The 27,425-nt window shown below is 35.4% G+C and overlaps 1 protein-coding gene across 4 annotated transcripts in view; it reads right to left on the bottom strand.

Moving 5' to 3' along the window:
• USP9X (ubiquitin specific peptidase 9 X-linked) overlaps positions 1-27,425 on the bottom strand; it is a 139,025-nt gene that overhangs the window by 50,921 nt on the left and 60,679 nt on the right. For 2 of the 4 annotated variants that reach the window (XM_037001482.2, XM_017652508.3), the window contains exons 11-16: positions 27,212-27,316; positions 20,145-20,351; positions 18,611-18,747; positions 16,684-16,832; positions 3,907-3,994; positions 1,414-1,756 (exon numbers count right to left, since the gene is read on the bottom strand). In XM_037001482.2, the coding sequence (XP_036857377.1) occupies positions 1,414-1,756; positions 3,907-3,994; positions 16,684-16,832; positions 18,611-18,747; positions 20,145-20,351; positions 27,212-27,316 (1,029 nt within the window). The remainder of the gene's footprint in view (positions 1-1,413; positions 1,757-3,906; positions 3,995-16,683; positions 16,833-18,610; positions 18,748-20,144; positions 20,352-27,211; positions 27,317-27,425) is intronic. The other 2 variants (XM_037001484.2, XM_017652509.3) reach the window with 1 other exon arrangement.

Here is a 27,425-nt window from a genome sequence, read left to right as displayed (position 1 = left end):
CCAAGTTGTGAGACATTAAAGGAAGAATTCAAATTAAACGGAAAAAATAACATGAAATACAATTCAGCAGAATGGATTACTCCCATTTTTACAGATCTTTATCACTCATCTACTTCATCAGCAGTTTCCAAACTCGATACAGAACTCTAGGGCTTTAAGGAGTATTTTAAGGCTGACCCCCATAATGGGCTTGGAGTGGAGAAAAAGAATAAAGCACACGGAGACTGAGACTGGGCAGAAAAACAAACAAACAGGCTTTCCTTTCTCGCTTCACTAGTTTTACATTTTGGAGTACCACATAAATTTTGAGTTTTAAAAAAGATTTCTGCTGCTTAAAAATGTTGAAAACCACTTAATGAAAAAGTCTGAAAAATCAAACACCACAGGAAACATCTTAGTCTATATGATTTGCAGAATATTTCATTTCCAAAAAACAACAAACCGCTGTGAATAGGCCATATTTTAAAGCTAGGAATAATACATCTAAATTATATTGCAAAATGCATGGGGGTTGAGGGCATTATGCTAAGTGAAATCAGTCAGAAAGAGAAAGACAAATACTATATGATCTCACTTATATTTGAAATCTTTAAAAAAAAAAAAACCCAAAACAAAACCCCCAAAACAGAACTCAGATACAAAGAACAGACTGGTGGTTACCAGACACACTTCCAGTTATAAAATAAGTAAGTTCTGTGGATGTAATGTACAACATAGTGACTACACTTAGTAACACTGTACTACATATCTGAAAGTTGCTAAGAGAGTAAATATGAAAGTTCTCACAAGAAAAAAAGATCGTAACTGTATGGTGATAGATGCTAATGAGATCCAATATATACACATGTATTTAGTCATTATGTTGTATACCTGAAACTAAAGTCAATTGTATCTCAATTTAAAAAAATTAATATTGTAAAGGTGGAAAGATTAGATTTAAGTAATAGTATTTTACTCCCTCAGGTATTTACAAATACTACAAGTCAGTATATATTTACAACGCCTTCAAAAGAGTCTTCTGTTCTCTATTTTATGATTAAATACATAATGACCTAAATAACACTGAAGAAACAGTCTGTAGTGAATGAAAAAAGGGAAGAACAGTAATTTCCATGGGGAGGCATAAAAGATTTTATGGCTAGTGCAATTCTAAAGACATCTAGAACAGACAAATTCTAAGCCAAGAGTAAAGGAAAATCAGTGGTAGGAGAAAGCCAAGGGGGAGAGAGAGAAAGAAAGAAGAAAAAACCGAGTGACAAATTACATAATTAGATAAAGATGAACTATCATTACTTCCTGGAAAGACCATTAGAGCAGCATATGCATATTATTTATATGCAAAATTATGATTGCTTACTTATTTGAAGAACTACATCAGACACAATGTTCACAGAGTTCCTACTTTTCACTTACCCTCCAAAGGTAGTCTAATCCTATTAACTCCAAATCATCCATCATATATGCTCTCCTTTTTGCTACCAGTTTTCCTTCTCGGCAATTCACAGCTTTGAAGAATCGCTCAAAACATTTCATTCCATTTTCAGTTAGTAGGGAAGGATCAAGCTGAAGAACATTACTTTCAAAGAAATCCTTATTAATATCAGGATCCAAGTCTGGTTCATCCCCCATTAACTTGGAATACCACTTAAAACAGGCTTCACGATCACAAAGGTAAACTGCATTCTCTGCTAAGCATTTCCATATTTGTTTTGCCTGAGGAGCACATAGCCACAGTTGGCCATCTTTCAGTAAAAATCTTGGAAAAACACAAAAAATTAGCAATTAGACCTACATAACTTTAATCTGAAAGGCAACCTACCTGTATACCTATAAGCTGCTAATCAGAATTATATTTTAAGCTACAGGTTACAAATCAGTTCTTATTGACATCTTCAAAGAACTTATTTCTCAACTTGTATCTGGAACTAAAAAATACTAGGTATTGATTCATTCTTTTAATAAGCACATACCAGACACCTACAATGCCAGGAATCTCTGCTAGGTGATTGGACCTAAACTGAATAAAATATTTGCTCCTTGAACAATTTAGTTTTAGCATTCTGCTTATACGGTATTGCTGGGAAATGAGAGATTCCAAGTGACCGTCACAGATAACACTTAACTGACATTTAAGAGTTAAAATTGCTTAAATTTTATTGCTTTCAGAAGATCTATTATTCATCACTCAGTGCCTGGCTACATTAAACAGAATAACCTATGTATGATTTGCTTTCTTTATGTCAACACTCAACAGGATGTTTATTAATTATTCAGTGATTTTTCTCTAGGGTCCTTTAAGTTATGTGATGACTGGTTTGGTTGTAGTTTTACCTAACCCTGCCACCTTTAATTTACAGATATGAAATGTCCTATGTGATAATATGTAGTTGTTTGTAATTTTTTGTTGTTGTTGAAAAAAGACAACAGGAGGAAATGTTCAAGCAAAAATTCCACTTGAAGTTTGATGTAAAAAATACAAGCAGCTGCTCCAGTTCTTGGGAGGAGGTAAAAAAGGAGAAATGGGTACAAAACCTCAACTGCTTGTTCAGAAAATGTTGGAGGAAGCACCTCAGGAGGCCTAAGGCTCCAAGGTAGATCTGAAAAATCACTGGTCTAATAAAAAGAGCACACAGACTGAAGTCAAATAAATCTAGTTTGGTAAAATTACATATTGGTTGTGTGATTTCAACCACACCATGTGAAATTTTTGTTCTCTCATTAATCAAATGGGAATAATACCTGCCGCACCTGAGTGAGTTGTTATAGGTCACCTAGATAGGTACTAAAAAGCCTAGGGACTAGGGACTACAACAGGCCTGCTGATTCCAAACTTTAGTATAGCAGAAGGGCTCATAACCACTTTTCTGTTCTAGGAAACCTAAGGGATGCACAGTAATCAGTAACAATGGGTCACTGTGGCAGTGATTCTCAATCTGGGGAGACAAGTCCTTCCATCTAAGAGGGTGACACACACACACACACACACACACACACACACACACACACACACACACACACACTTCATTTTAAACAAAACCCAAACTTCTTAAAATTTGGTGGCTGGAAATTTTCCTCAAGTTAAAATCATTATGTAACTAATTATGTAAATATTTCTCAGTAAATAAGCACAGTTCAACAAACAAGTTGATAATTACACATTCTTGCTGAAGAGAAAATTCCCAGTACATCAAAATAATAAATGCAATAGATTTTCTGAAGCACTGATGACCTGGGCATTTCCCTTAGCATACTTACAGTGTGAATAAACTCTTATTTCACGAGAAACCTATTACCAAAAATTCTAACCATTTCAAATCTGTAATTGTAATGCTAAGTATCACTAAGCAAATACAGCCTTGGACTACACTTAGCTTTGGCTCAAGGGAATAAACCTTTCCTTCACCCTCATCAAAATAGTATTAACACATGACTTCAGACTGCCTTTGTCAGCCACTGCTAGGGATAAGCAAGGCCCTAGGACTCAAACCACTCTTTTAGGGTGCTGGTCCAGTAGCCTTTTGTTCTCATTTCTGTAGTGTCCATGATCATTAAGGTTGGGATGGTTTCTCCAGCTGGTCATGTCAAAATACGGAAAACTTTTAAAAAAATAAACCTATTTCTAGCATAAACAAATACAAAGAATAGAAGTCTACACAAAAACTTAAAATGTGTTTTCAAACATTTCAAGGTTAAAACTCTGCTAGTAACTTTAAAAATATTTAATAATGAACACACAGGGAAATATCCTATGACTTTTAGGTCATGATTTCCACTGGGAAAATAAAAGATGGCAAGGGGAAAAGGTCACCTAACCAAGACTTAGCTATACAAAATATTAACTTGGCATTCTTTATCTCTAACAGCAATACTTTATCTTAAAGAGAGCAATGGTTTTCTAAAACAAACCTAAGGAAGTTAAGCCGTTCTTGGACTTCTTGAACATGACTGTATCTACTTCCCAGCCTCACGGTTTGTGGGTCATAGTCTTCCTGGTCTGCAAATTAAGAAAAATCATGCATTATACACATGGATACCCACATCACTGCTGACTTTAACCAAAAGAAATTAAGTTGGTTAAAAAGTCATTAATACTTTGTCATTAAAAGGCATGCCAAAGTCTACTAATTTTTGGTGGTTCCTACCTATCTCCTATCTTCCTCACAAAAATAAACTTCCTTTTTAAATAACCAAAAGGAAATGTGTTAGATGTGCTGTCAAAAATATTAATCAGAAACCCTTTGCCACATCTTCACACACAATGAGGTTATTTCTGATTACAGCCTCAGACAGACCTCAGTGGTCTGTGAATATAAACTAATCACTAAGAGAAAAATTTTTCTTCAATTTCCTGTTATACTGAAAAACATCTTCATGGAAGAAAAAAATATTGTTGTAAGAAATGTATTACTAATTTCTACCCAGGAAGTTAAAAGTAACACAAGATACTGCTCTATATAATGAAGTTATCAAACATTTATAACCATTAGCATATTATTAAAGTCCAGAAGAGTCTCAGAAACTTAAGAAAACCTGCTCTTCTATGATGACTATTTGTTGTTATTAGTCACTAGGCTTAGCCTAATTTGGAAATTCCTTTAAAAAAATTGAAAATAAAGCTACAAATCCTTTTTTTTCATTACAGCATTAGATGGGTGAGAAAATCTTGCTGTTTGCAATGAAAATACCACAGCAAAACATCTTGAAAAGCACCTCCTGTCCTCAAAATGGCAGTTGACAGTGTTGTTTTTAATCACTGGTATTTCCATATCACACCGTGGACCTTATGGTATGTGTATGTGAGTGAGAAAGAATTCTAATCACATGAGACCCTTTGGAAATAAAGATAATCACAGTCATCAAAAAACAGTTTCTTTTAACAGTCTTGACATATAAAGATTGAACATTCAAAATGTTTAGAACTATCTGCTTTCGATGCTTTGGTAAAGAAAAGGAGTCAAGTATTATGAATAACTGCTTTCTATTTCCACATATATTGCCATCTACGAAGAGTCCAAAACACATACCTAGTTCCATGAAAGTCAATTTTGTCAATACTCAAAGCACTACTCACGAGGTTTGCCGCAACAGGATAGAATATTAGTTTCTATTTTATGTAAAAATTTTCTTTTTCAGAGTACTAGTCTTCAAGTATCTGAATAAACATTGGATTTCAGTTTTTTTTTAAATGAGTTTATGCACAGCTTTATTTGGAAGGTTTTGTTCAGGGAAATTTTTAGCTTTTAAAATTTAAAACTAAAGAAGTTTCAGAAATAATATAAGAATTCCCATCACCTTTATCCATATTCACCATTCACCACTGTTTATATTTTGCCTCATTTGCTTCATTAGTTGCCATATATATATATATACACACACACACACACATATATACACATACATACATATGTGTATATGCTTAATTTTTCTAAACAATCTCAGAGTGAGTTGGAGACATGTCCCTTTTAACCCTAAATACTTCAGTAAATACTTCTGAGTAATGAGGATGTTCTCTTAACATAACCAGTTGTTATCAAATTAACAGTACTATTATACATATTAGATAATAATGCTATTATCTAACCCAAGATTTCTCCACAGATCACTATTGACATTTGGGTTGATAATTCTTTGTTGCTCAGAGCTGCCCCCTGCATTGTTAAAATACCAGCAATATCCCAGGCATCTACCAACTAGACTCTAGTAGCATTCTTGCCCAAGTACACTCCCTAAGTTAAAAATATCCCTAGGCAATTTAAAATTCCTCAATAATGTCCACTTATGCTCTTTTTTGCTCCAAATGCAAGATTAAATACACACAGCATTTAGTTGTCATGCCATTTTATTTTTTAGTTTGGAGAATTCACCATCCTTTCTGTTTCTTGATCTTTTAGAAAGCCATGAGACAATTTTGTTGCATGAAGCTAAATTTGGTTTTCTGATGCTTTCTTGTAATTAGATTCAGGCTAGGCATTTTGAGAAAAACCCAGAAATGACCCTATGTCCTCCTCAGTGAATCATTATCAGGAGGAACATCATGCCACTTTGTGGCAGTAGTTGTAATGCTAACTTTGCTCACTTGGTCAAGGTGATTTCCACCAGGTTACTCCATATAAAGTTACTATTCTTCTCTTCATAATTATTAAGTAATTCCTGGAGAGATACTTTGACTATGTAAATATCTTGTTTCTTCTCAAACTTTCACTCATTGGTTTTAGGATCCTCCCCTTTTTTATTTAATAGGTCCCTGCACATTATCAAGAACTGAGACCCTGAACACAGGTTAAGAACTTTGAAAACATTCAATGAAAGCCAAACAGTAAATCTAGAAAAGTCAATAAATGAGAAGATCTGTCTATGCTTAATGGAAATGTAGAGATCCCTCACTTCACTACAAAGAAGTTTCTGGGTTGTCCAAGCATAAACAAGATGGTTGGTGGTTTTCTTTGTCAATATTCAGCCCCACACAAATACCATGAGTAGTTAGGAGTCAAAGAAAATGATGCTGCCTAGCTAGTAGATATCTCACTGAAAACAGGAGAAATTATACTAAATTAATCCAACTGTCTATGGCTAAGGCTAACACAATCCTTTTTTGGTTATAAAGTACAAGTTGTTTGGAGTCCATTTCAGAATTCATTATAAAAGATAAAGGTCTATTACAAAGCTACAGTAATTAAAACAGTGTGGTACTGGCACAAGAATAGACCCATGGATCAGTGGAACAGAATAGAGAGCCCAGATATAAACCCCCACATACATGGTCAATATATGACAGAGGCAGCAAGAACATACAGTGGGGACAAAACAGTCTTCAAAAAATGGTGCTGGGAAAACTAGACCACTACATTTAAGAGAATGAATCTGGATTACTGTCTAACTCCATACACAAAAGTAAACTTGAAATGGATTAAAGGCCTAAATTTAAGACATGAAACCACAAAACTCTTAGAAGAAAACATTGGCAAAACCTTGAACATCAGCATGAGTTAACTTTTTTCTAGATATGTCACTCTGTGAAAGGGAAATAAAAGCAAAAATGAACAAGTGAACCACATCAAACGGAAGAGCTTCTGTACATCAAAGGAAACCAAGAACAAAAAGGCAACCTACAGTTTGGGAGAATATATTCATAAGTATATCCAATAAGGGGTTAACATCCAATATATGTAAATAACTCATATGCCTCAACACCAAAAAAGCAAATAACCCAATCAAAAAAAGGGTAGACAACCTGAACAGACATTTTCCCAAAGAAATATAGATAGCCAACAGACACATGAAAAGATGCTCCAGACTGTTAATTAGGGAGATGAAAATTAAAACCACAATGAGCCATCACCTCACACCAGTCAGAATGGCCACTATCCAAAAGACAAAACAAGTATTGGCAAGGATGTGGAGAGAAGAGAACCATCTTACACTGTTGGTGGGTATGTTAACTGGTACAGCCAGTCTGGAGGGCAGTGTGGAGGTTCCTCAAACAACTAAAAATAGAATTACCATATGGCCCAGTAACTGCACTCAAGGAAATTACCTGAAGAAAAGAAAATCTATGATTGAAAAGATGAATGCACCATGTTTACTGCCATATTATTTACAATAGCCAAGATATGGAAGCAACAGAAGTGTTCACTGACAGATGAATGGACAAAGATGAGATACATATATACAAGAGAACATTATTCAGCCATAAAAAAGAAAGAAATCCTGCCATTTGCAACAAGGACAGACCTAGAGGGTACTATGCTAAGTGAAATAGGTCAGGTGGAGAAAGACAAATACCGTATTTCACTTATACATAGAATCTAAAAACAAAACAAAATGAACAAAAGAGCAGTGGGCTCATAGATATTGAGAAGTGACTGATAGTAATCATGGGGGAGGGGTTGGGGTAGATAAGTGAAATAGGTGAAGGGGATAGACACAAAATCTCAATCATAATATAAATTAGTCAAGGGAATGAAAGCACAGAGTGGAAAATATAGTCACTAGTTCTACAACATCTTTCTATACTGAGAGACAGTGAACATAGTTGGGGGGGTGAGAGTTTAATAACATACTTAACTGTTGAATCACTATGTTGTATACCTGAAACCAGTATAATATTGTGTATTGACTATAATTTTAAAGTTAGAAAAATAAGTATTCAATTCACATATACAACAGGTACCCACACAGGAAGGAAAAAAAAAGAGGAAACTGACTTTTTAAAAAGCATCTTTATTGAGACCTAACTCAAGATACCATAAAATCCACCCATTTAAAATGTTTAATTCAATGGCTTTTTGTAGTCAGTGCTGAGTAACCACCATTACAGGTCTATGTTTACAAGATTTTTCATCACCTCAAAATGAAACTCTGTATATAGTCATACCTCACTTCCCCCCATCCCAAGTCCTTTTCATATAAATGTAATCATAGTATTTGGTCTTCTCTAGCTTTTTTCCACTTAGCATGGTCTTCAGGGCTCATCCATGCTGTGACATTCTATTGCTGAACAATATTCCATTGTATGGATATACAGCATGTTTATCCATTTGTGTTTCCATGTTTTGGTTATTATAAACAATTGTGAAATAGACATTATGTTCAAGTTTCTGCACCGATCTGTTTTCATTTCACTTAGGTATATAACTGGGAGTGGGTCATGTGGTTAAGTCTGTTTACCATTTTGAGAAACTACAAACTTTAGTAAGGTGGCTGCGCCACTTCACAATTCCACAAGCAACATATGAAGACTTCAATTTCTCCATATCTTCGCCAACACCTGTATGTTTTCATTTTCGTTATTCTAGTTGATGTGATGTATAGCTCACTGTGGTTTTGATTTGCATTTTTCCCTAGTAACTAATGATACTAAGCACCTTTTCATGCACCTATTGGCTATTTTTATATCTTTGGAGAAATGTCTACAAAAATCCTCTGCCCATCTCTTAATAGGGATGTCTTTTGAGAGTTCTTATATTACTTTTTAAGCAGACATGATTTACAGGTATTCTTGGATTATCATTTCATTTCTTGATGTAACTGTTTGCAGTGGTTAAGTTTTAAATTTTGATATAGTCCAACTTACCACTTTTTCCCTCCTTACAATTTTGCTTTGCCTAACCCAAAGACATAAAGATACAGTCTTTTTGTTTTTTAATAAAATTTTATACTTCCAGGTCCATGATCCATTTTCAGTTGACTTTTGTGCATGGTCTGAGGTAGGGGATACTTCATTCTTAGATGTGGATAGAGGTAGAAACAATTATGAAAGTGATTTTTTTTGGACTGAAAAAGAAAGTATTTGTGGCCCCCTTGGAAAACTGAACATAAGTGTAATGGTTTATTTCTTGGCTGTCAATTATATTACACTGATGCATACATTTATTCTGTCAGTACCACATTGTCTTGATTACTGTTATTTTGTAGTAAGTTTTGAGATCAGGGAAGTATATTGTTAAGACTGTTTTGGCTATTATGGTCCTTTCCATTTCATGATTTGTAGGATCAACTCTAAGAAAAGCTGGGATTTTTATAGGAATTATGTTGAGTCTATAGATCAATTTGCCGAGTGTTGCTATTTTAACAATTGTCTTCCATTCCATGAACATCAGATGTCTTTCATCTTTAGAGCTTTTTTCAATGATGTTGTTTTCAGTATGCAATTTTTCTAAGTATTTAAAACTTTTAAAAACTATCTTTTAAAAACTATCGTAAATGGATTTTCTTGAGTTTCATTTTTCAGGTTGTTCACTGTACAGAAACGCAGTGGACTTTTGTATATTAATTTATATTCCTGCAGTCAAGCTGAATTCACTTACTAGTTTAGATCTCAGGGGATGTTTTTATAATTTTCTTTCTTTATACAAGATGGTGTTTCCTGTGATAGCTTTACTTCTTTTCCAATCTGGATGACTTTTAGTTTTTTCTTACCTACTTGCACTTGCTAGCATCTACAGCAGAATGTGAAATAGTTATTAGAGTGGACCTAAGGATACATTCCTGATCCTAAGGGGAAAGTATCCAGTCTTTCACAAGTATGTTAGTTATGGGTTTTTCAAGATGCCCTTTATTAGGCTGAGGAAACTCCCTTCTATTTCTACTTTGTTAAATATTTTTATAATGAAAGGTGTTGAATTCTGTCAAATGGTTTTCTGCATCTACTGAAGAAATCAGTCTTGAATCTGTATTCTATTAATATGTCATAGTACAATTGACTTCTGGGTGTTAAATTAACATTGTATAACAAGAATACATTCCATCTAGTCATGGTGCATAATAATTCCTTTTTATGGTACTATATTTTGTTTCTGAGGACTTTTGAGTCTATATTAACATGAAATATCAGTCTGTAGTTTTCTTCTGATGTCTTTGTATTATTTTGTTATCAGAGTAATAAGAGCTTCATAGAATAAATCAGGAGGTGTCCTTTATTTTGAAAAAAAAAAAAAACACAGCTAGTCAGACTGGTGTTCATTACTCTTTAAGGTTCAGTGAAAGCCAATGAAGCTATCTGGTTCTGGACTTTTCTTTGTGGCAAGTTTTTTCAATACTAATTCACTCCTTTTACTTCTAATAGGTGTGTTCAGATTTCAATTGCTTCTAGAGTTGATTTCAGTAATTTTGTATTTTCATAATATTTATTTTTGTAAGGTGGGTAGTGATGCCCTCATTATTTTTGAAACTGGTCTTAATTTCTTAGACCAGCTAATTTTTTGCCAATTTTGTCCATCTTTTCATAGAACTTTAAGCTTCTTTCGTTTTCTCTATTTTTCTGTCCTCTATTTCACTTATTTCTAATCTAGTCTTTATTATTTCCTGCCTTCTTCTTGCTTTGGGTTGTTCTAGTTTCTGAAGATGAAAAATTAGTTACTGACTTGCTTTCCTTCCTTAATATAGGCATTCTAGAGGTATAAATTTCCCTCTAAACAGTGATTTAGCAACACTTCCTAAGTTTTGTCATTTTGTGTTCTTTTTCATTCATCTCAGTACACTCTCATTTCACATATCATTCCTTCTTTGACCACTGGCTGTTAGAAGAGTATACTTTCCACTGAACTTGTGAATTCTCCAAATTTCATTATAATTTTATTCCACTGTGGATAAAAAAATCCTACTTTGTATTTTTTCAAAACTCTTCAAGAAAAATGAGGCTTGCTTATGGCCTACAATATGGTGTCATGAAGAATATTATGTGTATACTTGAGAAGAATGCACTTTCTGCTGTTACGGTGTGGAGAATTCTATGGATGCTATTGGTATGGCTTATGGGTTTACAGGGTTTGAGTCTTCTATTTCCTTTATTTCTGTAATACTGTACCGTCTGGTGACCCTTGCTGCCAACCTAATTACTTCCTTTAGCACTTCTTGTAAGACAAGTCTGCTAGCAACAAATTGAGTATTTATTTGGGAATGTCTTCATTTTGCCTTCATTTTTGAAGCAGTTTTGCAGAATGTAAAATTCTTAGTCACTGGGTCCCTTCCCCTGCCTCCAGCACTTCAAACACGTTGTTCTTCTGCCTTCTGGCCTCCAATGTTCTGATAAGAACTCAATTTGGGTTTGCTTGCACATGAGGAATTATTTTTCTCCTAATATCTTCAATATTTTCTATGATGTTTCTGCATCTGGATCTCTCTAAATTTAGCCTAACTGGACATCTCTGAGCTTCTTGGATGCATAGGTTACCATCTTTCATCAAATGTGTAAGCCTTCAGTGATTACTCTTTTTCTAACTCCTCTTCTCTCCCCCATATTCTTGTGATACTCCCATCACATTAGTACTTTAATGGTACCCCATATTTTCCCTAAGACTCACAAGTTTACTGAATGATTTTTCTTTGTCCAATATACTTTTCAGCTGCTAGTGAATTTCATTCTGGTTACTGTACTTTTTAACTCCTGAATTTCAATTTGGTTCTTTAAAAAAAAGGTTTCTCCTTACTGCTATTCTCAATTAAAAGACATAGTGATAATACTTTAGACATGAGTTCACATTTGTGAACTGAGCTTATTTGTAATAGCTGCTTTCAAGTCCTTGTCTGTGAAGTCCACCATATGGGTCCGTTCAAAGGCAGTTTCTGTTGTCTGCATACATATGTCATACTTTTAATTTTTGTTGAAATCTGGATATTTTAGATACACTGTAGCAAACTGGGTATTGACACCACCCCTTACCAGGTGGTGGTTGTAGCTTATTTGTTTAGTGACTGGGATGAACCAACTTTGAAGTCTATCTCTGGGAGTTTTTCCCCCTTGTCTCTTTTAGCCTGGCTATCTACAGTTTGTTCCTGGATAAGCATAAGCCCTTTAACAGTAAAAGACTGTGCTTGAATCCCCTTGGCTTAAGAATTACATTTGTACCCTTTACCACTGGGTGTGTGTATGGCTTAGTGTCTACCACTACAGTTCAGTGAACTCATGTTTTTATCCCGCATTGAGCCAGGGACTAGTAGCTTGGATATTCTCTTTCCAATCACTCCTGAGAGGGTAGGTATTCTTGGGTATGGTACACTGTCTTACAAGCTGCAAGAGAGTTCCATCTGGGTCAGGGTAGCTTATTGTTCATCCAATGTCTGGTCACAAGATGAATTTAAGTCACTGTGCCAGTGAGGTTTCCAGCCTTTGCTGGTGGATCTGTGTGTGAACTGGGGAGTATTTTCAACTTGTCTCACATACTGCTCTAACTGCTTCTGAGTGGGTAAAGCCTAATGCAAGTGCACAGCATTCCTGATCCCAAAGTTGACTGTGAGCCCAGGAGGTTTCAGCCTGGCTATTTCTTTATCTAGATCTGTTAAAATTCTGGTTGCTCTGCTGTTTCGCTTGTTATGAGAACATGGGGAGCTACAAGCACCCACTTAATTGCAAACCAAAAATTCCATTGGTTCTGATAATACTCAAGAATGGCATGCTCTGGTCCAAATAAGGTCACTCCCCTTCATGTTTTAACAGTTGAGTTCTTAGTCCTCACACCTTGTCTCTCTCTCTGTGCATAATTTGTGCTACTGCACAGGAGCTGGTGGCAAGAGTAGGCAGCTTTTCCCAGAGTGACACCCCTGCTCTATGAGCAATGCTAGTGTCATGGAGTGGCAGCCCAATCTCCTCAGATTGCCCCTCCTTGACATGGAACTTTCACCTTATGACCAAGGGGCATGGAGGTAATCAAGGCTCCAGTATTCTAGGCCTGCCATGCCTGGAATAAAGCTGCCCTATGAGCAGGCACTGAGTGGAATAAGGAAGCCTTAGTCCTCTCCACCATCATCACCTAGAACAGACTTTCTGCAACACAAGATTGGGGAAAATGACAAATGCCAATAGCTTGCCCTTTCTGTGGTGGAACCATAGCCCTAGACTGGCAGCTGTGGGGAGGAGGAATCAAGCTGCATCTCAAACACTGTACTATTGCTATACTTTTTGAGAGTTAGATTTTCTTGAGTAAATGTTTCCCCGTTTGCTATAACCCCTTAGGACAACTCTCAGTATTTTAAATAATTTAAAAAATAATTTTCTTTAGTTAAATACTTAAGAAGGTCCACGGAGCATTTTATTTTAGTCCCACTGTTCTAGAATTTAATCCCTCATCCCTTCATTTTTTTTTATCATCATATGTTCTACATTTATTAGTTGGTATTTTCTTTCAGTATAGGCTGAAAGCTTTATTTTATTTAATGGGTTTAGTTATTTTTTTATGTTCTTTTTTTGACTCAGTTTTGGTCAGTAAGACAACTCCTGTGTCTTTCTGTCACATCAACATGATTCTTTAAGCACTTTCTTACTTTCTGGAGTAAGATGTTCAAGAATCATACTTTCCCTGTACCAGGCCTAGAAATAGCCATTACTCCAGAGAGCTAGAGACTGTTCATAAAATTGATACAACTTATTTTTTTTAATCATAAGAAAACGACACAAACTTAACAGTACTTCATGGCTGACATATAGGAGTAAGCCATAGCTACTGAGAAAGTCTGGCCCATCACTTGTAGTCTAATACAGACTAATAATGGTGAATGACACTCAAGAAGAAATCTTTTATTGGGGAAAATGTTCCTAAAAACTGCTAGTGGTGGATGTAAGAGACTGGGAAGAGGTAACAGAAAGTATCAGTCCTTAGAAAACAGTAAAATGTAAAAATGTGATCTAAAAATCAACACAAGCCCTCCAACTCTACCTAGAAACCAAGGAAAATGGTAAATAAAATTTTCACGAAGTGTTCAAATCAGTACAATGACTATCCTGTCAATGAGGTAAAACAAGTGAAAACCTAAAAGTGGTTTTATACTTTGTCATATGCACATAAAAAACTTCTGTAAGATGATTTGGCAGGCCCCAGTACCTGAAGGCATTTAGTATTAAGAACACTTGAGTAAATACTGGTAAGAATTTCAGTAAGTTCATTACTTTATCTGCTAAATAACATTAAATTGGAAGTGAAGTCAGCTAAATCTATTGCTGATGAAAAAAAATTTTTTTTCAAAGCTACAGATGCTAGTGGAGATGAAATATGGGAAGGAAAAATACTTAATATTGGTGAAATAGTTATCAAATCGAGTGTCAGTGAACTATGGAAGCTTGATGTTATGCTGAATAATGTCTCATACCTAATGGGATCCATGCAACACTATTTTGACAGACAAAAACGTAATTAACCTTACAACTGCAAATTGGGAAACTGGTGGTTTATTTTACCACAGAAGTGATTTAATGCCATGAAAAGTTTATTTTAATGAGAACTTTACTAGCTTTAAAAATTATGCCCTCCCCCCATATTTAAGTATCAGTAGACTGATCAGTATTAATCAGAAGAGTACTTTAATAGAGGAAAAGGCGTGAAAGTTAGGAGAAACAAAAGGTATGGTGTCCAAGAATTCATGGCAATATATTAATAGCAGCAAAACATGTGCCAGGACTTATTCTAGCATAAATAGTTTGCTCAATGTCATACAACCAATATATTTGGGTCATAGTTAAAATCTAGGCAATCTGACTATGCAGATTCATATGTATCTTTGTGGAGATACAGACAATCTAAGGATAGGAAACTGAAACTTCACTGAAAACATTCTAATGACCATGAAATTGAGATGACTCAATGAGTCATGCAGAATTTGACTAAAATGATGAAAACGCTAGTGAGGCTGAACTGACCACCACCATCATCTGACTGCCTTGAAAGCAAGTTTCTCAATTGCTGACAATGAAATTAAAAATACCACAGCAAATGAAATAAATAAAAAAGCCATATGATTTATAGGCTCTCTTTTGGGGGAAGGCCTGCATTGGCATCTCTGAGGGCTTTGTACCAGCAAGAAGAGATGAGATAATAACAAAGAATCTGAGGGATATTAAAACTGAGCCCAGATGCTTGAGTACATCACCACCAACAAACCTCTTGTGCCTCTCTCAGATTTTGGTTGCATTTGATCTGGAACATTAAATTACATGGCCACATGCCTATATTGCCCTGATTGTTCTATCATGCTACTTAGAAGGAACTTAGGACTGAAATGATAAAAGATAATTTCATAGTGCCCATCAGGTGCCTGATGATGCTTAAAATTTGCTTATCTAGCTCTATAACCCACAGCCTAGGAAGACTCAGCTGGTCAGAGGGGGGGAAATGGAAGAACAAAGAGTCAACAAAATCAGGAGTATTTGAAGAACTGCTTAATTCTTCAATTACATTGATGTGAATTTCATATGGGGAATGTATATACCAAGTGTTAAAGCAAACATCTCATGATTGAATAAGCATCTTGGGATTTCACTCAACAATTCTAGAGTCTGTTCTTCAAATAATGAGGATATTCTGCCAACTCCACTTAAATATATTAAGTAAGTGGTTTTGTGTTCAATTTGATCACTAACACTGGCAATATGAAGTTTTCTTTTTATGGATAGAAGAAAAAACTTGAGCCTACAATACAATAACTGGTTTTGGGGGAAAAGGGATGTGCTAGATTTTGGCTTAAGACAAAAGAATATGTACTAGGAACCCATCTGTATTCTAGCACACAAACTCAGACACAACTGTCACAGGGCAGAAAGAGCATTGGAACAGAGCCCCACATACTTAAAAAGTTAGCTGTTAAAACCAAAGGAAACTCTATCCTAACATGTTTAAACAAACTCACACTTTGAAAACCAATGTAAATATATTGATTCTTGTAGCTCGCATTTCTATTCTTGTCAATTTTTAATTCATAACATCTGAAGCACTTATGGAGTATGGATTTACAAATTTAAAAGAACTGTAATATAAGTAAGACTAGACCAAGATAAAACAAGTTTTCTTAGAGAGACAGAGGTGATGGTAGTAAGGAAACAAAGTCTGAAAATGAGTCAAGTACATACCTAAGAAAGTAACAACCAATTGTAGTATGCACAGGGAGAGCTCTCGGGCAGGAAGAAAAAGAAATCAATTTAACAAGGAGAGTGAGAAAAGCAAGCACTTAAGTAAGGAGCCTTGAAATGCTGGCCTGGAGTTAAGGGTATGTAAGAGTTGGAAGAAAAAGTGGATCATAAGCTCATAAAGGAACACAATTTGTAAAAACAGTTATCTTTCATCTTTCAACATACATATTCTTCTCATTTCTAAGGTAACTGGTGCCATCCCATCCTTACTCCCCTCTACTGCTGCAAAAAAAAAGGCTGGGAAGAGAAGTTGCTATTTCCCATACTTCATGTTAGCTTACAATACATACCTCTAGCATACAGTCTCATGCTTTCCATGTAAGTTGCAAGATTTTCTGCTACCAAAGTAACTAGGGCATGATTGTGCTGAAGTTGATTGATTAAGTCATGGCGATAAAATACATGGGGACTTCGCTGAGTTTGACTGAAACGAGAAGAACTTAACAATATAATTAGGCAATTAAACTCTGTTGCAACCAAAAGAACTTATACAATCTAAATTCTTATCTACTAATTTAAAAACTTAAAATGATTTTGTTCCTAATAGAATTATACTTTTGGCCCTTTATTTTATGAGAATAAAGAGAACAATGCCTCAAAAAATAAGATGCTCCATTTTTCTCATTTTACATGAAAACTATGCATTAATATCCCCCAATTTCATACCAGGAGAATCTACTTCAATGAATGATTTTTACTATTATACTATAGTAGTACCAAAGCATTTGTATAAGTTTACATGACTATTTCCAGAATTGTAAAACAGAAACATTCCTTATAAGATTAGTACCACAAAGTTTACACTGTAATTGTACTTAACAAAAACAAAAAACCCACTTTCAGTTAAATTTGTATTTATTAGTCATTCTAGGTACATTCTGGAACACTTGGTTTGTAGCCAAGTTTGCCCGCAAGTATCACCAGAGAGACATCTAGTTCCTTTATAACCCATTTGGCCACCTTCATTGAAACCCAAAAAGCTCTCACAGCCATTAGTATCCTAATGGTGATGAAGTCACTGTTCATTCACAGAGTATGTAAACTACTGTGTCTATCTGCAATAACCAAATGAATTCATTTTAGCAAGGTTAGAGGACAGTGGGCCAAACGTAATTAAAATATACCCTTCAAATGAATGTTACTGTTAGTAACACAGACTGATTTTTTTCCCACTGTTTATCCTTTTAAGCTTTTCAAAGTTTACATATTTTTCTAGTATTGGAAAAAAAATGATACAAAGTTCAACAGCTAAAACCAAAACATATATATAGCCTTTCCTACCTTGCTCTTTTAGGCACAATCATAACAATTTAGAGACGAAAAGGATCTTGACAATCACCTAATTATATACATAAGAAAAATACATTTCTTTAAAAAGAATCTTTACAAGATGATATGACTGGTTAGACACAAGGGTCACACCTAGGAATCCCAACTTCACTGTGAATATTCTTTGCGCTAAACCTACATCTCTGTCTCAGCATTATTTTTCCTTTTCATGTTATATGTTCCACCTCTTAAAACCACAAAAGAACAAATTATTCCAGTAACCAGAATTTGGCATATAAGATAATGTATTTAAAGACAGTCAATATAGCAGAACATTAGCTAAATCAGAAAAGTTTTTAAAAGCACATCTTGTCATCTATGAGACCTACTTGGTCTCATCTTTGAAATTACTTAAAAACTTAAATATTAAAAAAAAAATTTACAACGAAAGCTTCTGTAGTATGGTATGATGTTTCAAAGTTAATAGAATATTTAATTACTTCAGAGTGAACCAATTAAGAAAAAACAGTAACGTTTACAAGAAATATACAATATGGGATTAAAGAGTAGACACTGGGCAAAAGAGGAAACAAACCAGGAAGGATAAAAAAATAAAATGAGGACTGAGATTAGTAGATAAACCACATGCATGAAATTATCTAGCGTACTTCTGGAAATAAGATAATTCTGAACCAAAAGCCTGAAGGCAGATTATCATCTTAATTCTAATACTTATCACTTAACTGTGGCTTACTTCCTCCACCAATAAAATCAAGGGGGTGGATATGATAGAGGAATCTTCTTTTGTTCCAAATTAACATTTCTCAGCCTCCTGTAACCCCACTCTAATTTCTTTATAAAAACTTTGCTTTCACCAACCTATAATACAGTTTCTTTTCAATAAAATACATAAATAAAAATGTTAAAAGTTTCTGTTAAAAGCCTTACCTCAAATTTTGAGGTGCTTCACCGAACAAACTACAAATCTCTCTAATTTGTTTCAGTGCAGGAATTACCCATTTATCATTTGTACGGAGTTCTTCTATAAAGCGATCTATCCACTGGATCTTCTGTGTGTCACGGTCCTTTAAACAAATAATTTCAATGCTTTATTAATATAGGTCAATACTCAGGAGAATCCCACCTTCAAATTACTTTGAGAATTATATGAGTTCTTCTTGTAAGACAAGCATCACAAATACTATACTGCAATTTCAATTAAGAGTTTAATAATAACAATAATAATGATTACTTTAGGTACATTTTTTATTTCACATTTACTATCAAAACTCCAAAAAGTAAAAGATTATAAAAGCTCAATATAACATGGACTCAGATATATATCTACACAAAGGTACAGATCCTAATTATTAGGCACACTGACACAAAACTTGATTTTAAAACTTTGCCAGAAGGTGGGCATTTAGCTTTATCCAATGTTTTAAGAGGTTTTACCCTACAATAAAATTCACCAATAACATATAACCTTGATTGTTTCTCTATGTGGTTTGTTTTTAGCATAGTGAGGAACACTAAAAATTTTTATTTTACCAAGAAAATAATGGCATAGCACAAAGTTAAAAAATTTCACCCAAAATCAAAGTAAGGACACATCCACATCCACACAAGAGGAAGGATAGAAACAAGTATAAGCAGTTAAAAATTAATGTTATAAACTCAAAATTATTTCCAGTAAGGTATTTCATTTCTCATAACCTTATTTACTTTACTCTTTCCCCTAAGTCAATAGTAATCTGCAATGCAGGTTTGTCTGCCTCCGAATTTTAAGTTACAATTATTTTATTTTTGTGTTTGTGCTCCAACGAAATAATTTAAATTCATGGTTCTTTATTACTATTTGATATTTTAAGTAAATACTTAATAAACATTCATAACCAAGTACAATGAAAAGCTGAGTAGTATCTGAACAACATATACCAACTTGAACTTATTTTCATAGTTATTACCTAAATTTCGATTCTTTGGTATAGCAAACAATTTAACAAGTGAGAAAGCAGTTATTCATTTTACCATGAGTTAAGATACACATGCTACACATTAGAATGAATGGAAGCTGTTGTATGATTTGCTCATAGGGTAGTCACAAAGTGCTTTTAATGTTTAAGAAATTCTATTAAGTCTTTCTAAGTTCCTTATGAGCAAAGAAAAGCCTAACTTCACTTACTTTTAAAGTCCCTTGTCAGCTTTAGTATCTTATGATCTATGTAAAGAAACACTCTATGTGAAATCATCATACATTTGACAATACTACCACTAATATAACCTGTTTATACTTTTTTTCTGAAGGATATTAAAATGCATTTCAGATGTAAGGAAAGAAAGGTGGACTTAACATCAAAAAAGTCTCTTCTCACTTCAAACATAACAATGTCAGAAAAACCTAAAATTTTTCTATAGCTAAGCAATCCTTACTGTGAAGGAGAAGGGTCATAAAAAATTGAGCAGAGCAGCACGCCCTTACCTGGGAGCAACTGTAATCTAGTATTTTTATATGGGCACTAAGAGCCAGGTCCATGATGTCTACAGGCACATCATCACTGTGGGCCAGATTCCACAGGAGGTTCAGTACTTTGTGTGCCATCACACCATCTTTATCATCTTCTGCAAGACGACGGATCAGCTCAAGTAGCTTTTCACGCTGCTTTTTACTTGCATTTGTCCAACTGGCCTACAAGAATATTTTAAATGATATGAAAACAACACATTTACTTATCACTGCTTAAATCAAGTGTCCCTCGATTAACTGTATTCATCAGAACAACATAGCTGAGCACAGAATTATTCAGGTGATATCTGAGACAGAAGAAAAGGCAGACAAACTCCAGGAAAAAAGAAAAACCTCTATCTATTTGGATGAGGGTTTCTCAACCTCAATACTAATGACATTTTGGGTGGAAAATTCTTTTGTTTTGGGGGATGTTCCATACATTGCAGGATGTTTCTCAGCATCTCTGGCCTCTACCCACTAGAAGCCAGTAACAAATCCTCCTCCCAGTTATAACAACCTAAAATGTCTCCAGCCCCTGTTGAAAACCTCTGCCTTAGACTCAGTGTCATTTGTGACTTTAAAATTATATTAAAAGATGACAGAGACAACTTGATATACAAAGATTTTCAAAACAAATGTGCAAAGTCAATTATAGAGCAATGTGTATTATACATTTGAAAACAAAATAGTCTGTAACAAAGTCTGTTATTAACCAAGAAAAATAATTTCTAACTTACACAGAAATAATACAATGCTATTCAATTTACAAAATAGAATACTCATTTAAAAAATACTTATTTAAAAGCTCTAAAAGTGGGGGTGGGGGGGTGAGGGCACCACACCTTTTCTCTAAAATGGTAGTTTTAAAATACTTAATTTATATACTGGGGGTAGGGTTTGTGTGATGGTGGCATCTAGTGGGTAGAGGCCAGGGAATGTTACTAAACAACATGAGTAGAGTTTTATGTATAAAGCTGCTAATCAGTGTTTATTGGAAAATAAACTAAAATCAAGCTAATGACAAACAGCATGATTAAATTACAGAAAATCCTTTCAAAACCATTACAGACATTTGCAGTGTGATAAATAAGGGTATCTTGGAAGATATGAAGGTATACTTCTAATTCCTCCTAGATCCTCATATTTATTAAAGGAATATGAAAACTGTTAAGAGTACAAGTAAAGGCTGAAAGATTCTATTACAATTAAGAACATCTTAAAAAGAGAGATTAAGTAGGCATTAAATGCCTCCCGAAGAAGAGCACATCACCTATGATGTATTCTAGCAAAAGAAAAAAAGGCTCTCTCTCATACTACTGATAAGATTCACTTGAGAATCTTGCTTTAAAATAGAGACTCCCAGGCTCCATACCTAGGAATTCAGATTTAATCAGTCTGGGGTGGAAGACAGTAACTGGATTTATTTTTTCTACTGTGATACACACATCAAGAAAGGTACAAACAGATATTATTACAGTATATAATGTAAACATCATCTGTGTAATTATTACCTAGGTGAAAAATAACACATGGTAAGCTGCACTCCAGAAGCCAGGCAGGTCCATTTTGTTTATGCTAATGTTATCAAGTTATATGATTCTTATATGACTTTATTCCTTTCCTCAACCTTCTATTTAGACTCATCCATGTGGTTGAGTTGCTGGACTTTGCTCATTCTCATTGTTGCGAAGTGTTTCATTACTGGGATATCACACAATGTATCCATGCTACACAGCAACTGTTTCTATTACAAACAATTCTGCTACAGATGCTGCCAGACTCCTGGTGCACCTATGTGTGAATTTCTCTAGAGTATACATTCGAGTATATATTCAGAAGTCAAACTGATGAGTCATGAGAATTTTACCAAACTATTTTCCAAAGTGGTGTAGCAACTTATGTTCCCGCCAGCATCACTGTAATTGTTAATTTTACCAAACTATCTTCGTGATCAAATGCCAGCTAACAGAACACCCCGTTGTGAAGTGTCATGAATCTTCTTTTGTTGTTGTTTTGTTTTTTTTATTTTTTATTAATGCATGATTGATATACACTCTTATTAAGGTTTCACATGAAAAAACAATGTGGTTACTACATTTACCCATATTATCAAGTACCCACCCATACCCCAATGAACTCACTGTGCATCAGTGCAGCAACATGCCACAGATCTACTAATGTGCCTCCTCTGTGCTACACTGTTCTCCCTGTGATCCCCCACCACATGTATACTAAACATAATACCCCTCCATCCCCTTCTCCCTCCCTCCCCACCCGCCCTCCCCCACCCCTCCCCTTTGGTAACCACTAGTTCATTCTTGGAGTCTCTGAGTCTGCTGCCATTTCGTTCCTTCAGTTTTGCTTCATTGTTATACTGCACTAAAGAGGGAAATCATTTGGCATTTGTCTTTCTCTACCTGGCTTATTTCACTGAGCATAATGTCCTCCAGCTCCATCCATGTTGTTACAAATGGTAGGATTTGTTTCTTTCTTACAGCTGAATAGTATTCCATTGTATATATGTATCACATCTTCTTTATCAATTCATCTACTGATGGACACACTTAGGCTGCTTCCATTTCTTGGCTATTGTAAACAGTGCTGCGATAAACATAGGGGTGCATATGTCTTTTTGAATCTGAGAAGTTGTATTCTTGGGGTATTCCAAGGAGTGGGATTCCAGGGTCAAATGGTATTTCTACTTTTAGTTTTTTGAGGAACCTCCATTGCTTTCCACAATGGTTGAACGAATTTACATTCCCACCAGCAGTGTAGGAGGGTTCCCCTTTCTCCACATCCTCACCAGCATTTGTTGTTCTTAGTCTTTTCGATGTTGGCCATCCTTACTGGTGTGAGGTGATATCTCATTGTGGTTTTAATTTGCACTTTCTGATGATTAGTGATGTGGAGCATCTTTTCATGTGTCTGTTGGCCATCTGAATTTCTTCTTTGGAGAACTGTCTCTTCATATCCTCTGCCCATTTGTTAATTGGGTTATTTGCTTTTTGGGTGTTGAGGTGTGTAAGTTCTTTATATATTTTGGATGTTAACCCCTTGTTGGATATGTCATTTACAAATATATTCGCCCATACTGTAGGATGCCTTTTTGTTTTGTTGATGATGTCCTTTGCCATACAAAACTTTTTAGTTTGATGTAGTCCCATGAGTTCATTTTTGCTTTCATTTCCCTTTCTCGAGGAGATGGGTTCAGGAAGAAGTTGCTCATGCTTATATGCAGGAGATATTTGCCTATGTTTTTTACTAAGAGTTTTATGGTTTCATGACTTACATTCAAGTCTTTAATCCATTTCGAGTTTACTTTTGTGTATGGGGTTAAACAATAACCCAGTTTCATTCTCTTGCATGTAGCTGTCCAGTTTTGCCAACACCAGCTGTTGAAGAGGCTGTCATTTCCCCACTGTATGTCCATGGCTCCTTTATCATATATTAATTGACCATATATGCTTGGGTTTATATCAGGGCTCTCTAGTCTGTTCCATTGGTTTATGGGTCTGTTCCTGTGCCAGTACCAAATTGTCTTGATTACTGTGGCTTTGTAGTAGAGCTTGAAGTTGGGGAGTGTAATTCCACCTGCTTTATTCTTCCTTCTCAGAATTGCTTTGGCTATTCAAGGTCTTTTGTGGATCCATATGAATTTTAGGACCATTTTCTCTAGTTCGTTGAAGTATGCTGTTGGTATTTTGATACGAATTGCATTCAATCTATAGATTGCTTTAGGCAGGATGGCCATTTTGACAATATTAATTCTTCCTATCCATGAGCATGGGATGTATTTCCATTTATTGGTATCTTCTTAATTTCTCCCATGACTGTCTTGTAGTTTTCAGAGTATAGGTCTTTCATTTTCTTGGTTAGGTTTATTCCTAGGTATTTTATTCTTTTTGATGCAATTGTGAATGGAATTGTTTTCCTGATTTCTCTCTCTGATAGTTCATTGTTAGTGTATAGGAATGCCAAAGATTTCTCTGTATTAATTTTGTATCCTGCAACTTTGCTGAATTCAGATATTCAATCTAGTAGTTTTGGACTGGACTCCTCAGGGTTTTTTATGTACAGTATCATGTCATCTGCAAACACGGACAGTTTAATTTCTTCCTTGCCAATCTGGATGCCTTTTCTTTGTGTTGTCTGATTGCTGTGGCTAGGACCTCCAGTACTATGCTGAACAGAAGTGGGGACAGTGGGCATCCTTGTTTTGTTCCCAATCTTAAAGGAAAAGCTTTCAGCTTCTTGCTGTTAAGTATAATGTTGGCTGTGGGTTTGTCATATATATGGCCTTTATTATGTTGAGGTACTTGCCCTCTATACCCATTTTGTTGAGAATTTTTATCATAAATGGATGTTGAATTTTTTCAAATGCTTTTTCAGCGTCTATGGAGATGATCATGTGGTTTTTGTCCTTTTTGTTGATGTGGTGGATGATGTTGATGGATTTTCTAATGTTGTACCATCCTTGCATCCCTGGCATAAATCCTACTTGATCACGATGGATAACCTTTTTGATGTTTTTTTGAATTCGGTTTGCTAATATTTTGTTGAGTATTTTTGCATCTATGTTCATCAGGGATATTGGTCTGTAATTTTCTTTTTTGGTGGGGTCTTTGCCTGGTTTTGGTATTAGAGTGATGCTAGCCTCACAGAATGAGTTTGGAAGTATTCCCTCCTCTTGCACTTTTTAGAAAACTTTAAGGAGAATGGGTATTAGGTCTTCACTAAATGTTCAGTGATATTCAGCGGTTAAGCCATCTGGTACAGGGGTTTTGTTCTTAGGTAGGGTTTTGATTACCACTTCAATTTTGTTGCTGGTAATTGGTCTGTTCAGATTTTGTTTCTTCCTTGGTCAGCCTTGGAAGGTCGTATTTTTCTAGAAAGTTGTCCATTTCTTCTAGATTATTCAGTTTGTTAGCATATAATTTTTTATAGTATTCTCTAATAATTCTTTCTATTTCTGTGGTGTCTGTAATGATTTTTCCCTTCTCATTTTTGATTCTGTTTATGGGTGTAGACTCCATTTTTTTCTTGATGAGTCTTGCTAGGGGTTTACCTATTTTGTTATTTTCTACAAGAACCAGCTATTGCTTTCACTGATTCTATTGTTTTATTCTTCTCAATTTTATTTATTTCTGCTTTAATCTTCATTATGTCCCTCCTTCTACTGACTTTGGGCCTCAATTGTTCTTTTTCTAGTTTCATTAATTGTGAATTTAGACTGCTTATATGGGATTGTTCTTCTTTCCTGAGGTAGGCCTGTACTGCAATATACTTTCCTCTTAGTACAGCCTTGGCTGCATCCCACAAATTTTGCAGTGTTGAATTATTGTTGTCATTTGTCTCCATATATTGCTTGATCTCTGTTTTAATTTGGTCATTGATCCATTGGTTATTTAGGAGCATGTTGCAAAGCCTCCATGTGTTTGTGAGCCTTTCTCTCTCTTCTTCTTCTGGTATCCCTATAATGCAAATATTGTTCCGTTTGGATTGGTCACACAGTTCTCTCAATATTCTTTCATTCTTAGATCCTTTTTTCTCTCTGTGCCTCAGCTTCTTTGTATTCCTCTTCTCTAGTTTCTATTTCATTTATCGTCTCCTCCACGGTATCCAACCTGCTTTTAATACCCTCCATTGTGTCCTTCAATGATTGGATCTCTATCCAGAATTAATTCCTGAGTTCTTGGATATCTTTCCATACCTCCATTAGCATGTTGATGATTTTTATTTTGAACTCCCTTTCAGGAAGAGTCATAAGGTCCATGTCATTTAAATCTTTCTCCAGAGTTATATTAATTTTACTCTGGACCAAGTTCCTTTGGCGTTTCATATTTGTATATGGTGCCTTCTGGTGTCCAGAAGCTCTACTCTCTGGACCTGCTCAGACCCTGAAGCAATGTCAGGGATTGCAGGGGAGTGGTATTGGTGCCTGGGGGGAGGAAAGAGCTGTTTGCTGCTTCCCGGCTACTATGCCTGTCTCCACTGCCTGAACCAGTGGGCCGAGCACACAGGTATAAGCTTTTGTCCCAGAGCAGCCGGATATGGATCCCTGCTTTCCACAAGTGGTTGGAATCTCAGTCTCTCCAGGAATTCTGCCTGTATTAGCTTTCCAATCCCGTAATCACGCGAGTATCATGAAATCACTGTGAAATGTAGGTTTGTGCTCCCAGAGCAAATCTTCAGAGCTAGGTATTCAGCAGTCCAAGGTCTTCCAGGCCTTCCACTCCCTCCCTACTTCGTTTCTCTTCCTCCTGCCAGTGAGCTGGGGTGGAGGACCGGCTTGGGTCCCTCCAGGCCACAGCTTTGGTACATTACCCTGTTCCGTGAGGTCCGCTCTTTTCTCCAGGTGTATGCAGTCTGGCGCAGTCCTTTTTCCTGTTGCTCTCTCAGCATCAGTTGCACCAACTATATTTTCTAATTGTACGGTTTAAGGAGGAAGCCTCTGTCTCTCCTCTCATGCCACCATGTTTAATCCTCTCTCCGAGGTTTATGTTCTTGATCCACAAACTGTCCAATAATTTGGCTTTCACAAACCCATTACTAGTAATGGGAGAGAGACCACTATACAATATGGCCCCTAAAAGGTGCATGATGACACCAACAGGTATGATTGTAGGGCCTCTTGGACTACCTTATGAACTACATTTCCAGTAAGTCCATGAGTTGCATTTCCAATTCACCCATGCATATCACCCCAGAATACCAATCAAGGTATTTGTAATCCCTTGCTGTCAACTGTATTTTTCACTGCAATCAATCATCCTTTAGTTCACTTGCACCTATTAATAAAAATACAAAGCACTAGGAGAAAGGAATCCAAATTGACAATCTGAATTAAAATAAAAAATCCTTATTAGGGTTATTATTAAAAAAATGAACTCTAATTGGAAAAGGAAACAATGGTCAATTCCTTCTTATCTGATATTGTTTAACAATTTATAATTAAGTACCTATTGGCTAGGAGCAACTCACAAATCTAAATCAATTCTATTAAAAATTAAATGGTAATGTTTTAGTATATTAACTATTACCTTAAAGCAGTCAAAAAGATGATCAAGTTGTTCAGGAGAAAAATCCCATGCCAACTTCGCCAGAAGATCATGTACATTTTTCACAATGGCTTCATGTTTCCCGGCCTATTGGAAAATGAAGATAACCATAGCATACTAGAATTTGAATAGCAGATAATAGTTTATACTGCTTGACGATTATTAATGAAGTATTCACAAGTCCTTCATCTAACTG

This window comes from Manis javanica, chromosome X (assembly GCF_040802235.1).
Source record: "Manis javanica isolate MJ-LG chromosome X, MJ_LKY, whole genome shotgun sequence".
NCBI lineage: Eukaryota > Metazoa > Chordata > Mammalia > Pholidota > Manidae > Manis > Manis javanica.
This window is presented reverse-complemented; position numbering and strand designations above follow the sequence as displayed.